Source organism: Lissotriton helveticus, chromosome 5_1 (assembly GCF_964261635.1).
Source record: "Lissotriton helveticus chromosome 5_1, aLisHel1.1, whole genome shotgun sequence".
NCBI lineage: Eukaryota > Metazoa > Chordata > Amphibia > Caudata > Salamandridae > Lissotriton > Lissotriton helveticus.
Window position 1 is genome coordinate 921,668,156 of NC_136065.1, and position 17,315 is coordinate 921,685,470.

Below are 17,315 nucleotides of genomic sequence, written 5' to 3' on the forward strand. Positions count from 1 at the left end.
ATTTCAGAAATCTTCCAGCCAAGTCTCCTGAAGAAGCTCTCCGTCATAGACTGGAATATGATGAGATGGTGGCAGAGGCTAAAAAACGAGGTACAGTGTTCTTTGTAGAGGCAATGTAATTGGGTATATCATGGTGTAAACTTAAGTAAAAAGTGCACTTTATTTTTACCACAGTGATCACCCCTGACATTAAGTGCTCTTATAGTGAATAGGAAGCACTTCCTGCCCTCTTTCACGTTGGAAGCCAACCATATTCCTTTGCTCTTTGCCTGATCTCTATGGTTCTTGGAAGAATCGAGTGATGCCTAACAATGTGCTGTAATATACAATAAAAAACAAGCTAAAGTATTCTTTTATTTTCTTCTAATTTTTAATCCAGATTGCAAACGTTTTAGGTGTAGGTTTTTTATTTTACCCAACATTACATCACCATGATTTAATTTGACGGTTGTGAAGTGTCATTGCTTTTCTTTAGATCTTCCTGCTTGATCACTTAGCCTTTTGTGCACAAGATTATTTACACAAGACATCATAAAAGCTTGTTAATGCCTGGTTAACGGTTTTACTTTTGTACCATGTCATGTTATTTTAACAGAGATAAAAGATGCCCAGAAGAAGAAGAAAATAATGAGAGAGCGATTTAAGCAAGAAGAAAACATAGCAAGTGCAATGGTGATCTGGAACACTGAAATCCTCCCAAATTGGGAGAACATGTAAGTTCACACAAATCTACCCACCATCATAAATTTGGTTGAAACTGGTAAATCTGGACCAATATTATGTTATAAACTGGGTCTGCCAAAATCTGATTATGCCTTGGATGCCTCTTTCAAAATCAAGCTTAGTGATCTCATTTAAGTAGCCAGTTCCAAAGATCCCAGGTCATCCTAACACCCAAAAGTTGCTTTAAATCTGCACTCCTAAAGCTGGTTGGCCATTGGTCAATCAAGTCTAGATACCTCTTAACATGTAATTAAGCACAATTCAGTAACACAGAGTATAAATATAGAGTGTGACTGATGTCCCTTCCTTCTTGACCACCAGTAACAGTTTGCTGAGAGGCTGTACAGATATTGAACATTTGCGTGCCTGACACAGTTTCATGGTAACCATATCAACACTGCTTATTTAGCAGACCTGTAGCTGTGGAGAAATGTAATTGCTCGACAATGCCTGTCCTTATTTACATTCCTCATGGCTATACCCTCCTAATGGAGACCTATTACTACAGATGTGCTTCAAAAGCCTGAAAACATATGTTTTAGTTGGGAAAACCTGTCTTCCTGAGCCGCTCTGACTAAAGTATAGATCTGTATATCTCAGACTTGAGCTCAAATTATTATGTTGATCCCGAAGGGGATTTATACCTTTTCAAACAGAAAATCTGTTTTCTCCAGGCAATCCTGTAAGGTTGTTTTTTTTAAAATGCTGGTAAATATGACCCACTGATAAATGCATAAAATTGTCATACAAGTCCAGGCCCAGTCCTAGATTCCCTGAAATTCTCCAAGCTCAGGGTCACTTGGAGAACCAAATCATTTCAAAAGTCACCCGATGTCTTCTGAAGAACTGTACTTCTAACATGTGCTCTTCTTTAATGGATCTGTCTTCCTTAACATCTCTCTGAATGCCCATAGTCATTTCATCCTAGCAAAGTAATTGCAAAGGAAAATGAAATGTGTCTGGGATCAGGCCTGTTCTCTACTTTGGAAAGCATCTAGCCCTTACACCTCCATCTTTGACCTACAACTGAAGAAAGCAGGTATGTCTGTTCAGGTGCAAAGAGAAGAGGGCCTTTATTCACTGGCCATCCTGCCATTATGGGGCACAACCACTTTACGTCCCGAAAATAGCATGCATGGTGATCAGCCTTTAAATTTCTTGAATGAGACCGATAGACCTTGTTGGTTTTGATCGCCACCACAATATATTCCATTGACTTTGACCTGGAACCCCTATTCCCTTAATGTGTTTAGCTGCTAAAACTTTGATCATTCTTAGCAGTATTGACTAATTTGTTTGACAGAACTGTTTAAGGCAAATTATCCAAACTAATGGACAAAGATAGTTTTTTTGGCCCATCTTTTTAATTTAACGTTTTATTAACATTTTCTTTAAGCTAACACCAAGTGAAAAACGAGGTCAAAAATCTTTTCCAACAGGTCCCAGCATGTGAATGATGTTTGATAAGCAGCAATTATTCCACTTTTTTCACTCTTGCTCCTTGTGTGCGCATCTGTAGTTATCTGTCACTCAGTCACCCCACTATCAAATCTTCAGTACAGCTTCGAGTGAGTCAACATTCTACTGTAACATGTGGCTGCCGGGTAGCCACCCTTTCCAAAACTTCTGAAGGCAGCTTTTCTCCTCGTTCTACATTCATGCAGTGATCTTTTGCTGTAATCCTGCCTCCTGCAGATGTCTAGGCTGGCCTCCCCAGCCTCTCACTATGCTTTATTTGGCTAACGTAAGCCTGGCTACCACCCACAATTCTGGGAAATTGATCAGGAAAATATCCAGAAGAGCCAACAAATTATTTGTTTGGGTTCTGATTCGTCTGCACTCCAAAACATCAAAAGGGATTTCATCATTCTAGCCCCAGACCTGATGTACCCCCAGCCAGCCGACACGTGTTTCATTGTGTAAAGACGTCGGTCGTATAGTAGATATGGCAGATACAATACTGCACGCCGAGTAGATCAAACCACTAGATCAATAGTCTAGTCAAATTGTACAGTCGTGAAGAACACGAGAGCAAGCCGCCGAGTGGACTGTAGTCGATATACAAGAGTTTTTCGTAGGGGTCACGTACCCGTGCCTAACCGGGATTGAGCCGGAGACTCATTGCTTCCGTTATCACGTGATTTCATGTCTGTACAATTTGACTAGACTATTGATCTAGTGGTTTGATCTACTCTGCATGCAGTATTGTATCTGCCACCTTATAGTGGGTTTACTCATCTACTATACGACCGACGTTTGACTATCCCTTTTTGGTTACCCCGCCGGGTTGGAATTATCACCGGAGGAAGGCCCAAAGACGGTTAAGATCCAGCCATAGAGCCCTGAAGAGTTGTGGATTATTGTCTTTCCACAATGAAACACGTGTCGGCTGGCTGTATATACAAAATAAATCCTTCTACCTAAATTAATAAACAGACAAGATAAAGCAAAACGACCCAACCGCCTGGACTACACTATTTGTATTTCTATGAGAATTGTGATCATTGTATCAATGAATTTATATGTGTGTGCGTGTTCTTTATTGAGTTTCTAATTGTGTAGTTTTGCTATACAGATCAAGGGGTTTTGAGGGTGTACCCTTCCTGCTGCACCATCGGATTGAGCTTCATTATTGTAATCTTACGTTAATGGGGCTAGTGCGCCTTCTTTCTTCCTGGACACTAAAACCCGTCCCTGACTACATATCGTTCCAGATACAGCTCTTCCACTGGAAATTATTTTGCTGACACGGTTTGATTCTCCACCACCTCTTATTTTTCCAGCGGATGACATCCCCACTTTCCAGGAGTTCCTGGTAAGAGGAGATGCACAGCTCATTATAGAGATACAAGCTCAATATACAGATGCCACCTCCTACACCTTTGAAGTCAGTCATCTTAGAGACGCTCCACCAATGGTCAGCATCACTACCATGCCTTTCTTTAGTGCTAGGCCTCTTAGAGCCAGCAATGGAACTCTTTTTGACTCCGGCCTCCACTAAAGTGGCTCTGTCGAGGCTACAGAAAAAGTATAGACTTCCCGAGCAGGATCCTCTCTTCCTCCATTCAACCCCACCTCTGGGTGCAGCGACTGAAAATGTACCATGCCACTACTTCAACTTCCTCTGTTCCACCAGATAAAGAGAGTAAGAAGTTGAACTTGGTAAGCTCCAAAGTCTGTAACAGCCTCAGCCACTTTGAAAGCAGCCAGTGGCGCTGCCCACCTGGGCAGATATGATAGAGCTCTTTGTGAAACGAATTTAAGATTTGTGGATGATCTTGACAGGGACCGATGGGAAGACTCCCTGGAAATAGTCAACAAGGGTCTCATGTTGTCCAATCAGGTCATCTGTGACGCAGCTGATTTTTCGTGGTTGGCGGTTTACGGACATTCTCATGGTATAGCTTTACAGCAGCATTCTTGGCTGCGGCTTACCATACTTAAACTGGAGTCTCAACAGAGGATCCTTAACCTTCTTTTCTCAGCCTCTTCGGCAGCCACACTGACGACTAGATGGCTCGCATGAAGTCTGAGATGGAGACTCTTAAGCTGGTTGGGCTAGAAAGGCCAACAGAACACAGATGTCCTTTCAAGCCCAACCAGTGCCGATATTACCCTCAGAGTTTAAACCCCTGACTAGTATCAAGGTCACCAGAAAAAAACAGCAACAACCTTATTAACAGCAAAAAGGCAGCCTAGGGGGAGAACCACCCAACAGCTTCTTGGAGAACCTGAGCGTTAGTGTCTGCCACAACTCTCCTATCCAACTCCATAATGGCCCGGTCAGGGTCATGCATTGCTGACTATACTGCCATTTTAGTGGACAAAACATGCTTCTTGCAAAAAATCTGTGAGCCTGATTTTATTGCCATTTTCCACTGTGGATCAGTTTTGGTCTTTAGGACACTGGCTCGATTGCCATTGCCTAAGGTGGTTACATTGTCAGTGTGGCATGGCTGTTGTTTTCAGTGCTTCCAGGGAAGACCTGTAATAAGGTCCTGGATCTTGTACTTGATGTTGTTTATCTTCTAGTAGAACCTTAGTTTGTTTGTCTGGCAGTACATTCGTTCAATTCTTATGCAGACTGGTAAGACAGGAGGTTTAGCTGGTATACATTATTAGTCTACAGTTCCGTTCTTTGTTGGGGAATGGAAGCCTTAGGGCTTTTATTGGTAAAGTGATCTGCAGCCTTTTCTTTCCATCCTATTTTTCTACCTGTTGATGGCGGGGTGGTGGGTCTCCAGGTTTTTCATTGTCTTCCGCATTTCTTTTTCTGATAGTTCCTGGTTTGAGTACTCCTTCTTGTGTCTCTTGTGAGAATCTTGGAGATTATTCCTCTCACTCTGAATCCCCCTGACTTGCTAATAGCATTACCAATGTCTTCTGATACACAGCCATATATGGGAGTTCTCCCGTTCTTTGCTGTGAGCTTCTCGTTCAGTTTTTTCCTCTAATATTTGTCCCTCCGAAAGAAGGAGCCCTTTGTGCCTTCAAGTAATTTTGGTGTGGGTTATAATCTCTTTATTCGTTGTTCCTTCCATATTCTTCCCTTATTTTAGGTTTTAAGCAGTATTTTGTGTCCTCCAGTTATGATATGGCTGAATGTTTTTAGTTATCCTCCCCATGGTGGTCCATAGATGTACACCAGTTCCTATTGTGTGTCTCTGGCTAATGAAGATGCTTTCTAGCCTTCCCATGCGTCTCTAGATTGACTGAATGAATGGAAGTACAAGATACTGAAGTGCCTTTTGTAATAGTAGTGCATATTTCTCGGAGTGATCCATCCACCTATCCTTCAATTGCCCAAGTGGCTAAACCCCTTCGTTTTTGGTGGAAATGTGGGAATGGGGATCTGTAATGCTTCTTTTTTTAATTGTATTTAGAGTTTTATCACGCAAACTAGACCCGAGACATCGGGTATCAGAGCGCTTTACATGAGCACCAGTTTCTTTAGAGATGGACACATTCATTTTATTAGTCACAGGGAGATTACGTGATTTGCCCAGAATCACAGGATGTTGAGCGTTGTTGCCGAGACTAGTACCCGGTTCCCCCGCTTAGAGGTCGACCGCTCTAGCCATAAGGCTACATCCTCTCCTTTCAATGTAGAGGTGGATCGAAGGAGTGAAGGAGCCTCCGATGCACCCACAGTGCTCTTATTGTTGTAAGCTAGGGAAATATGATCTCTTTACCTTGGCTTGCCACAAATCTGAAGGATACGATACCTAGGACAACCAGTACAAACGTGACTTATTTGTGGTTTTTTTTTTTTATTAAACTAATTTCTTCTTTTTGTTTCAGGAGATGTACACGAAGAGTTCGAGACCTGTGGTGGCAAGGCTTACCCCCTAGCGTTCGTGGAAAGGTATGGAGTCTAGCAATAGGAAATGAGCTGAACATCACTTCTGGTAAGTTTCAGCTTCCTGGTCCTCTAACAAATATGTAACTATGAACATAGCTCCTTTTAAAGAGCATTCCGCCTCTCAATTGCATCTTCCCCTATGTTAAAATATTCACACTCCTAAATCCTTTTCCACATTATTTTAGTGATAACCTTATTAACTTGCATTTCTTCCCTCTGCCTCCTTATCAATATTGATTTCAGCTGAGGTGGAAATGGTATGAGAGTGTTGCTTTTTACTGACCGATAGCTCTTTTGTATTACCTTCTATAAATATATTAAATGTTTGTTTTTTAATATCACAAGTTTTGGATTTCAGCATGTAGGTTATTATTTTTTCCTCAAATGTGATAATGGATTGTACAATATTTACAGAATCGCCATGCATAAGAAATAATGGCCAATAACCAGGCCATTAAAAGAACGCCACCACATAATCTGTGGAAATAATGGCCAATAACCAGGCCATTAAAAGAACGCCACCACATAATCTGAAATTGATAGACCCACAACTAGTGTAAATTAATCAAACATAGCGCTATTTGTTTTTAACTGTGTGGTAAATAAATAAATAATTACCGGTACTATTTTTCTATGCATTAACTGAAAAGGATAGCTCAATAAATAAGAGGCAGAATCCGTGGTATCTGAGTCATACGGGCTTTAATTAGATGGCTCGAGCCAATAGACCATCGGGTTCCATCACCTACTTAGGTTCAGGAAGGGACAATCTCAGGAAAAAGAGGGAAGCCTAATATCATATTAACATCATACAGTATATATAGTAAAACAGTACAATTGCATTGAATACAGTAGGCGTAACAAGTGACAAATGGAAGATAAGAACATATGGGCGTAAAAAGAAGGCGTGCACAGGGTGTGCACAGAGGTGTCATAAGTGGGTGGATACATGGAGGGGGCTTCATGGGCAGCTGGAACCTTTAACCTACTGGTGCGCGCAAACGGGTCATGACGTGTAACTGAGGAGAGCTGGGGGCTCTGACTTCTAGCACTAGAAGAGGAGACTAAAGTCTGGGATGTCAGAACGACCTGTACCTATAGCATATCTGATATCTCGTGTTTGGAGTACATGTTGCTTGAATCTAAAAGTCATCAGGACTTGTCACTAAGGCTAGTGCATGCATATATTTCCTCATGTATTGCGTGTGCTATAGATCTTCTATGGGTATTAATTCAGTAATTCTCTTGCATGGAGACAGGAAGACTAGACTATAGATGAAGATGTTTATGCGGTTCGTTAGCTAGGAATGTGAAGCCGGGGAGCTGAACTGATAACTGTAAACATAACATATTCTTGGCAGACAGGCAGGCAGGCCAGGCCGGGCACCGCGCTGCTTGGCAGGATGTAAGTGAAGGGTCAGGGATGCGGGCGGGGCTGCATCTCTCCTCGGAGCGGTTCAGGAGACTTGAGGCTCGAATCTGGTGTCCGGGCCCTGTGAGGCCTAGAAACGGGTACAACTCGATGATTTAACGTGCACAATGTAAAGACGTTGGCAACATAGGCCTAGAAGCCTAAATCACGTTGCTTTAAGAAGGACTGGATAACTGGCATACTAACGTTGGACACAACTATAAATGCGTCTTTATTCGGTCAAGGGGGAAATATGCATATTAATCATGCACATATAACATATGATGGGGAACACGTAGGGACACATGACAGGGCAAAATTCAATTTTCCTCATTCCCTCCTTGTTCCCTACGTTTCCTTCAGGAAACATCAATATTCATGATACCATCTATCTGTTCATACAGCATCATTTGCTCGTCTTTTATCTTTTGGGAATAGGATTTTGGACGTGGAATACAAGAGGTAGCGCACAAGCCGCAAATCGCAGGGCCACATTGTAAACATAGACAACAACTGAATATGATCATTACTACTATTCCCAGGAATGACAGTACTTTCCATCCCCATGCAGATATTACACTCCAGAGCCAACCGGACCATGTCCAGGTGCCTGGATTCTGGTGTAGCTGATGGGCTATTTTATGAAGTCTAGTTATTGCTGAATATACAGACGGTGCGTTATTAGGAATGAAAATGCAACAACTAGATCCGATGACTCTACAAGCTCCGCCCCTATCGGCCAGTATGACGTCAAGAACAAGGCGGTTCTGAAGAACGACAAATCTCATAGCAGATTGCTCTTCTGTTAAGTTACCTAGAGCGGAAGTAGTCTCATTCACTACTGCTTCAAGGGTTCTGGTTAACCTGCGTATTAATTTACTATTCTGGATAGGACCTATGAAGAAAAAGAAACCTTTATTGAAATCTGTATACTGTTCTAAGGCAGTTTCAGTTTGATCGACAATTGGGGACTCGATCTCCCTTCTATGTCTGATGTGTACTAGATGTGTATTTCTGTGATAATCGGATGGGGCTAGGAAAACTGGTGGCAGTAGGAAGGCAATATAACATGTTCCATCCCAATCTAGGGGCAGGCGTACATATGCGGTCTGACCACATACAAAATACGAATGACGTGAGGCTTTGAAAGTAGATTTCCCACTGTCACTATACTCGACCACAGTATGACAATCACTGTGTCCTAGATGTACCGAACCATTCTTTCTAACACATAATTCGCCTTTCACTGGGAGAACTGTTATAGAAGGCAAATCTGGAGTAGTCTCGGACTGAACATTCAAAACCATGAAGTTGGTGGAAAAATTACCTAGATCATATACTTCATTTTCTAGATCTAACCCTGTCCTATGGGAAAGACCTTCCTTGTCTGGGAAACATGTTCTATTCAGAAGGGACTTATCGTCTAAGGATGATGTTAATGTAAACCATGCTCCACACGAACCATTGTGTGAAAATGGATTGGGAAAGAGTGGCAGAACTCCCTTTGGTGTCTGGTAAGGGGGGAGTCGACCACACACCCAACAATTAGTGGCATTGCTGGTCTGGTGTGAATAGTGTAACATACGAATAAAAGTATTGTTGCGCATTGCAAGTCGGTAGGATAACTCGTGAGGGGGTAGTTCACTAAAAGTGTGCTCTACTGTATCATTAGAGGAAAGATGTACATGCGAACCAAGAGGAGGAAAAAATATATGTAGCACATAACTTATACATGTGATCGTAAGACTCAGAAATAACATCAACAATAATGTAACAACACATCTGCTTCGCAGACTCTTACAGTATCTTATTTTCTTGGAGTTTCGTCTATCTCTCTCACTATGTGGGTCTATCTCATACATGTCAGGAACCTGTCTAACCGCTTCGCCCGAGAGGGACTTAAACAATTAAACGCTGTCTGACTTGCTAGACCTTAACTTGAGTTTATACTCCTGTTGCGGAGTTTTCTCTAACAGGGGAAGTTTAGAGTCAGTATCGGGGCAGTCCTTGAAAAAAGTCTTTGGACGCAGTCCATGAAAACGCTTGATGTGGCTGGAGTGAAGCCAACCCTTCCTCCCTTCCAGCTTCACGGCAGTCCTTGTGGTCATCAGAACAAGTTTCGGCTCCTTCCAACGGGGCTCCAGAGGGCTTGAACGATCGAAATTCCTGATGAGGACTAGATCGCCTGGAACGACCTCGTGCGGTTTCACCTGGGTGTTGTCTGGAAAGGCAGCCGCGACCTGTGAACGACAAGAGAGTAGTGCAGACATCAAGGAAGCTAGGTAATCTGTCAGCATATTACTATCAACATCGGTGATTTTACGTGGCATAGGTGTACCCCACATGTTTGGGGGACGACCAAACACTACTTCAAAAGGTGACAGACCAGATCGGGAGTGAGCGACCATTCTCATGTAGAAAAGGGCAACCGGCAGGGCTACCATCCAATCTACACCTTTCTCTGCACAAACCTTCGCTATTCGTATTTTCAGAGTTTGATTGTGTCTCTCGACGAGGCCAGCTGCCTCGGGATGTCGCACACAGTGGAACTTCCACTGGTACCCTAACAGAAGTGATACTTGTTTCATGAGTTCGGATGAGAATGGCTGTCCGTTGTCTGAATATACGATCCTGGGCAAACCATAGCGTGGGAAGAACTCACGAACCAACTGCCTGGCAGTGGTCGCGGCAGTGTAATCTGGGACTGGATATGCTTCTGTCCATCTGGACAGAGCGCACACAACTACGAGGACATACTTGAAACCTCGGCATCGATCTATCTGGATATAATCCATCTGGAGGACTTCAAAAGGGTGGTCAGGAGGATGGAATCCACCTTGTTCCACCGGAACACCTTTACCTGGATTGAACTGACAACAGATCATGCAGGTACGCACTTTCTGCTTCGCTGCTGCTCGTAAATGCTTGTTAAACCAAAGGTTCTGGATGCTGTCTAACATGGCTTTTTCTCCTAAATGTGCTGGACTATGTGCTGTGTTAATAATGACTTGAACCATGGAGTCGGGGAGAAACCATGTGGCCTTTCCCTTCGTCAACCATCCCTGATCTGTCTGGACCCCTCCTTGTTCAGACCACTTCTTGATTTCGTCTGGGGTAGCATGTGTCTGTATGTCTAGTACATCTTGTGTAGGGTCCTTAACTGTCATACAAGTCGTCTGATCTGGAACATCTGTCTTTGTCGTGTTGACTGGAATGTCTGGAGTCTGAGCTGTAAGCTTGGCTGTTCGATCTGCCAGATCGTTACCCTGGGAAATGGTGTCAGTGGCTTTCGTATGTGCTTTGCACTTCATAATGGCAATGGCTGTCGGCAAATGTATTGCTTCTAACAGAGCTTGAATGAGGGGGCCATGCTGAATCTTGGCTCCATGTGAGGTCAGGAAACCTCTTTCTTGCCAAAGGACTCCAAAGTCGTGAACGACTCCGAATGCATAACGTGAATCTGTATATATGTTTACTTTCAGGTTCTTGGCTCGTATGCAGGCTTGGGTCAGAGCGATGAGCTCTGCTGCTTGAGCAGACAAGGTGTCAATACGATATGTTTCTATAACTTCAGTTTCAGTAGTCACTGCATACGCGGCTACTAACTCTCCTGTATTTGTTCTCATACATGAACCATCCACGTAAAGTGTCAGGTCTGGATCAGGTAATGCAATGTCCGTCAAGTCTTGTCTTGGCTTTGTCATGGTGTTAATAACTTCCACACAGTCATGTGTGGCAGGGTTTGATGTAATCGAGGGTAACAGTGTAGCAGGATTTAAAATGTTGCAGCGTCTGATTTCTATGTGTGGCTGAAACAGTGTCAGTTCATATCCTGTTAAACGTGCAATTGTCAAATGCTGAGTCTGTGTTCGGTTTAAAAGAACTTCCACTGAGTGTGGAACTTGTACTGTCAGGGAGTGTCCTAACACTATGGAATCACTTTGTCTGATAGCTAAAGCTGTGGCTGCAACTGACTTGAGGCACGCAGGCAAAGCCTGGGCCTTTGGATCTAATGTGCTAGAAAAATAAGCACAAGGCTTGTGTTGTCCTGCTTGATCTTGTGTGAGAACAGATAATGCTGTACCATCACGTTCAGTAACAAAAAGTGTAAAAGGCTTACTGTAGTTTGGTGTCGCTAAAACAGGTGCATTACATAAAGCTGTCTTTAACTCGTTGAAAACAAGTGTATGTTCCTGGGTCCAAGGGAGGACAGTCGATGTCGCTGCCTCCTGTGTTGTTAACTGTATCAGTGGTTTGGCTAGATATGCATACTGAGGAATCCATTGTCTGCAGTAAGAAGTGAGGCCGATAAAAGCTCGTACCTCCTTCTGTGTCTTGGGCTGTGGAAGATGTGCAATTAACTGGATACGGTCTGGTGTCAACTGTCTACCCCTCTTGGACAGCAAGTGTCCAAGGTATACCACTTGCTGGACACAGAATTGTAGTTTCGAAGGGGACACCTTGTGCCCCATTTCTGCCAGAAAATACAAGACTGTCAGTGATGCACATTCGCAGTCACGTTCTGTACGGGCTGTGATCAATAGATCATCGACATACTGGAGCAGGGCAGTGTCAGTTGGCATGTGAATACTGTCTAGTTGTCGTTTAAGTGCTTGACTGTAAATACTAGGACTTTCTGTAAAACCTTGAGGTGCACGTGTGAATTTATAGCTCCTTCCATTTAAACAGAATCCGAAAAGGAACTGGCTGTCTGGATGGATGGGGACACTAAAGAAAGCGTTCTTGAGGTCAATAACAGTAAAGAACTTAGCTTCGGAATCAATGGCAGTCAATAGGGAAGAGATATCTGGAACCACTGGGTACTGGGGTATGATACATTTATTAAGTTCTCGAAGGTCAATCACTAATCGATAAACTGGAGGTGCATTTGGGTCAGTACGTTTAAGAATCGGAATGATAGGAGAATTACATACATTGGAGTCAGTTTCTACAACTACTCCTTGAGCAATGAGCTCGTCAATGATTTTCGATAAGGCTGCTACAGCCTCAGGTGGCAATTTGTATTGTCGAATTCGTGGTAACACAACTCCTTGTTTCAGAGTGACACGATATGGTGTAATATGCATACAACCTACATCAGTTGGACCTTGCGCCCATAAATGCTGTGGTACATTCAGTAATCGTGGATCAAAATCTCGTAACACATAATGTCCTCTAAAATCACGTAAAAACAATCTCACTCCTTCCGGAGAACAGCATATCACAGCACCTAATTCTTTCAATGTTTTAATACCAAGTAAATTTTCAGGACATGATTTCGTAAGTAACAAATCTGTGGTTCGGGACAATGGACCAACTTCTAGGGAAACTGGTTTCGATATTTCGTTAACAATAGGCTTTCCTGAAAAGCCCAGGGAAACATTTCTTGAGCCTGAGAGTGGAGCCCCTGGAACCTCGTCATGACTGATGGTAGTCCTACTTGCCCCTGTATCAATCAGAAATTTTCTGTCTTTCCCTAATACTTGACTGTGTACATAGGGACCCTCTTGATCTACAGGAACTTCGATGAGAGGCAAGCCAACCTCCCTCTCTAGGCTGTTTCATGAATACTGCTGATATTCTGGGTAATCTGACTGTGCGTATTGGTACATCTGCTGTGTAACGTGTTGTGTGGCAGCTATAGGCTGCGGTACTGTAACTGTCTGTTGTGCTTTCTGCGGTGGTTGCGAATTCTGCGGAACATGTTCCTGTCTAGGAAGACGCGGTCTCTCTTTCGTCTTACCAGTAGCTATGTTGTGTTTCAGAACTGCACATTCGTTTATATAATGACCTGGCTGTTTACAGTAATTGCATGTCCCTTTAACGGGAGCTGCAGAATGACTAGTCTGATTCGTACCCCTCTTTTGACTATCTGCTGGAACAGACTGTGCCACTAGTACTTTCATTTTCGTATCTTTCATACGTCTCCTTTCGTGTTCTTGCTCTTCTCTGATTCGATTCTGGTGATACTGCAACATTTGTAGCATTTGGGACGGGGTATTAGCTTGCCAGGTACTCGCGACCTTTAATACTCGATTTTTAACTTGTGGTAAAGAATTCTCAACTAGTTTGGTAACAAAGAGATGTGGATACGACTCGCTACTTGTTTTCAAACCGCTATTAATAATGAAACATTTCTCAAATCTGGAATAGAAATCACTAGTGTCTTCGTCTTGTTTCTGTTTACAGGCTGAGATGGCATCCCAGTCTTCCTTTTTCGTGGCTAGTAATCTTGGCAAGACTTGTATTAACAGTTCGGGCAACTCTTTGGCTTTTTCCCCCGAGACCAGTACCTGGAACTCGTGTGTTATCTTCGTTCTCTAACGCTGTCCAGTCAATCTTTTTCTCTCCCACCTCCCATTCTTTCTCTTTGAGTTTTTCATATATGCCCGCAGGCAACAGGACCTTTAACATTTTAATGATATCAGGATACGTGTATTCTCCCATACGGAGCATGTCTTTTAATTCACGGTGGAACCCTGCTGGATCTTTATCGTGACAGGGCACTAACTTTTTCATTTCTAGTAGTTCTATTTTCGTTATAGGGGTGTAAACAAATACTCGTTCGAGCTCACCCCCCGTTCCCTTAACAGGATGCACTTCTCGCAACGGATTCTGTCTATCTATGTAGAATGGGGGTGGAACGGGAACAAAATGTGGAGTCAGGAACGTTCTGTATTTGTGGCGCTGTTTTAAAATGACGCTAATCAAATCGGTACCTAGACCTTTCCATCTGTTTAGGAGTAACTCGTTCAATACATTATATAAAGGACCTGGATCAGAATGCTGATCCTCGTACAGTGTAATGAGATGCTGGATCATGTACATACCGACCAGTCGCTGTTCGCCTGTCGGAAGCTTCAGAAACATTTGAGCCACTATTTCGTCTGAAAACGTGGTAGAATCACTAGTCCATCGAACTGCTGATCGGGCTAGTTCTTGTTCATGCATGGTACTAAGCTCACTGTAACCTATTCGTAGTTTCAAAACTTTATCGGTAGCCTGGAATAATTGTTCAAGAGAACACTGTTCTGGTACGGGAGGAGGAAAAACTTTCTTGTAGTCTGAGCGTGTGTGTCTGTCGGAAGGTCTCGTCCTACCTACATACGCTATTCTAGTGGGATTCTCGTTGTCTATATCTTCGTCTGAAGAGTCATTCTCTTTCTCGGCTACTCTCATTGCTTTCTCCCTTTCGTGTGTGCTTATAATTTCTTTACGAATCTTTCTGTACATAGTTTCTATACTATTTTGTGTCTTGTGTTTTCCGTCTGCTATATTGTCGCTCCATCTTATCAGGACCTTCATCTCTTCTTTGTCCTTATCAGGATGATCCTGTTCTCTTATTAAACAATTTATTAAAAATTGCAAAATCATGCCTTGAATCTCGACTTTCCTGTGTGCCATAGCCTCATGAATACTTTCTGGTTTCTCCCCTGTTCGGATGAAATGATATATTCTGTCTAAATTTCCTTCATATCTGGCATGGTAGTCAAAAAGTTTGCAACTCGTCGTAAACGTACGGAATATAATATCATGTGATCTTCGCCTGGCACTGGGTCATATCTACAATCAGTAAGGTACTTTTTGAGGGCTTCGTACGTGGCCACCTTTGGCGTGCGCTGTAATGCTGCGTCTCTGAGCGTCAGTCGTTTTGTTTGAGGTGGGGTGATAGGAATACCTCCCCCTGCTCCTCCTGAACTAGAATCGTCAATTAATACTGAATGTGCAGCTGCTGGTAATGTAACTGGTAAAGTAGGCGTACGTAATGTGGGTTGGTCCTGGGGTACTGGCACATTAACAGGATTCCCGGGACCAACAGCTGGAGGCACAGTAATTACATTATTAACAGGGGGCTGAGGTTGAACAGGCGGGGTAGGATTCGTATTAGCATATTCTGGGACAGTGTCGTCTAAATAGGAAGAAAGGAAGATTTCAGCTGCGGTCGGTTTATGACGTAGCTTAGTCGGGACCAATGGTGGCGGTAAATTACAGGGTGTTTCCGGGGTTGCCTTCGGCAAACCCTCGGCGAGAAGGGGATACATACCTTTAATAAGGGCGTTTCTCTGTCTATCTGACTGTTCTGTTCTAACTCGTTCACCTTCTTCTAGTAATTCCCTTTCTTGGGCTTTTTCTGAGGATTCCCTACTTAGTTCTGCTTTTCTAAATTCCTTCTCTGTTCTTTTATGCGATTCTTTACGCCACAATTCTATGGCATCTTTCTGGGATTGTCTGGCTTTCTTTTTCCATAATGCTTCCTCTACTCTCATGATGCACTCGGCATCCCATGTTCCTGAAACAGGCCATCTATATTTCTCTTCGAGATCTTTGGTATAGTCTACCCATAAGTCTAGATACAGTATGGCATCTAAGCCATGCTTATGATACATGAAATGTCCAGGACTGTCCCTAGGAGGGACAGGAACTGATTCTTCGAGTAACGCTTTTCTGGTTTTTATCTGACGTAACTTAGAAAACAGAGGCATATTTGAACCGTACTTGAACTTGAACACAATACACAATGAACACAGTAATAAATAGCAAACAAATCACTCATACCACGACATAAAAACACATTAATAACAGTTCGAACAGATAGTACCTAATACATTGAAAACACAATACTTCGAAAACATAATACTGGAACTTCTCGAGAAACTATACCAGAGAACAGACTTACTAGAATTACTGGATGCACTGCTAAAACAGTACAGAACATACCGGTCTCCTAAAGAGACACGTCATACCGTATCCACCTAGGTGAACACGTCGGATCGGATCTGTGTACCCAAACCCGTCGGACCGGGCACAAATTAATGAACCCGTCTAGATACGTTCCCAGCAACGGTACTCACCGGGAAGCAAAACTGAAGGCCTCGGACTGGACTGGACTGCTACGACGTCTGGTTACTGCTACGCACTACGCCTGCGCCTCGGAAACAGGTGGGCCTCCGGATACCTCGGACCTTGCTCTCTCGGCTTGGGCTCTGGTCGGGACGATCCGCCTTCCTCACCGCCTCGTCTGGATGCCGGACCGCAGTCTCCGTCTCCTCCGTGGGCCTGAGGGAGACTCGAAGCAGAAATATCTGCACGTGCACAGTAGGGGTCCGTCACGGCTGTAGAAGGGTCAGGGGGCCTGCGTTACATCGCCGGCGCGTGGGGAAGGGACTCGTCCCTATTCGGGCGCCATTTATGTGGTAAATAAATAAATAATTACCGGTACTATTTTTCTATGCATTAACTGAAAAGGATAGCTCAATAAATAAGAGGCAGAATCCGTGGTATCTGAGTCATACGGGCTTTAATTAGATGGCTCGAGCCAATAGACCATCGGGTTCCATCACCTACTTAGGTTCAGGAAGGGACAATCTCAGGAAAAAGAGGGAAGCCTAATATCATATTAACATCATACAGTATATATAGTAAAACAGTACAATTGCATTGAATACAGTAGGCGTAACAAGTGACAAATGGAAGATAAGAACATATGGGCGTAAAAGGAAGGCGTGCACAGGGCGTGCACAGAGGTGTCATAAGTGGGTGCATACATGGAGGGGGCTTCATGGGCAGCTGGAACCTTTAACCTACTGGTGCGCGCAAACGGGTCATGACGTGTAACTGAGGAGAGCTGGGGGCTCTGACTTCTAGCACTAGAAGAGGAGACTAAAGTCTGGGATGTCAGAACGACCTGTACCTATAGCATATCTGATATCTCGTGTTTGGAGTACATGTTGCTTGAATCTAAAAGTCATCAGGGCAAAGGCTACTTGTCACTAAGGCTAGTGCATGCATATATTTCCTCATGTATTGCGTGTGCTATAG

At 43.4% G+C, this 17,315-nt stretch overlaps 1 protein-coding gene across 4 annotated transcripts in view; it reads left to right on the forward strand.

Annotated features, from left to right (window-relative positions):
- The window catches only part of TBC1D12 (TBC1 domain family member 12), a 308,722-nt gene that overhangs the window by 189,062 nt on the left and 102,345 nt on the right, over positions 1-17,315 (forward strand). For all 4 annotated transcript variants that reach the window (XM_078643381.1, XM_078643382.1, XM_078643384.1 and 1 more), the window contains 3 exons: positions 8-90; positions 596-713; positions 6,025-6,131. In XM_078643381.1, the coding sequence (XP_078499507.1) occupies positions 8-90; positions 596-713; positions 6,025-6,131 (308 nt within the window). The remainder of the gene's footprint in view (positions 1-7; positions 91-595; positions 714-6,024; positions 6,132-17,315) is intronic.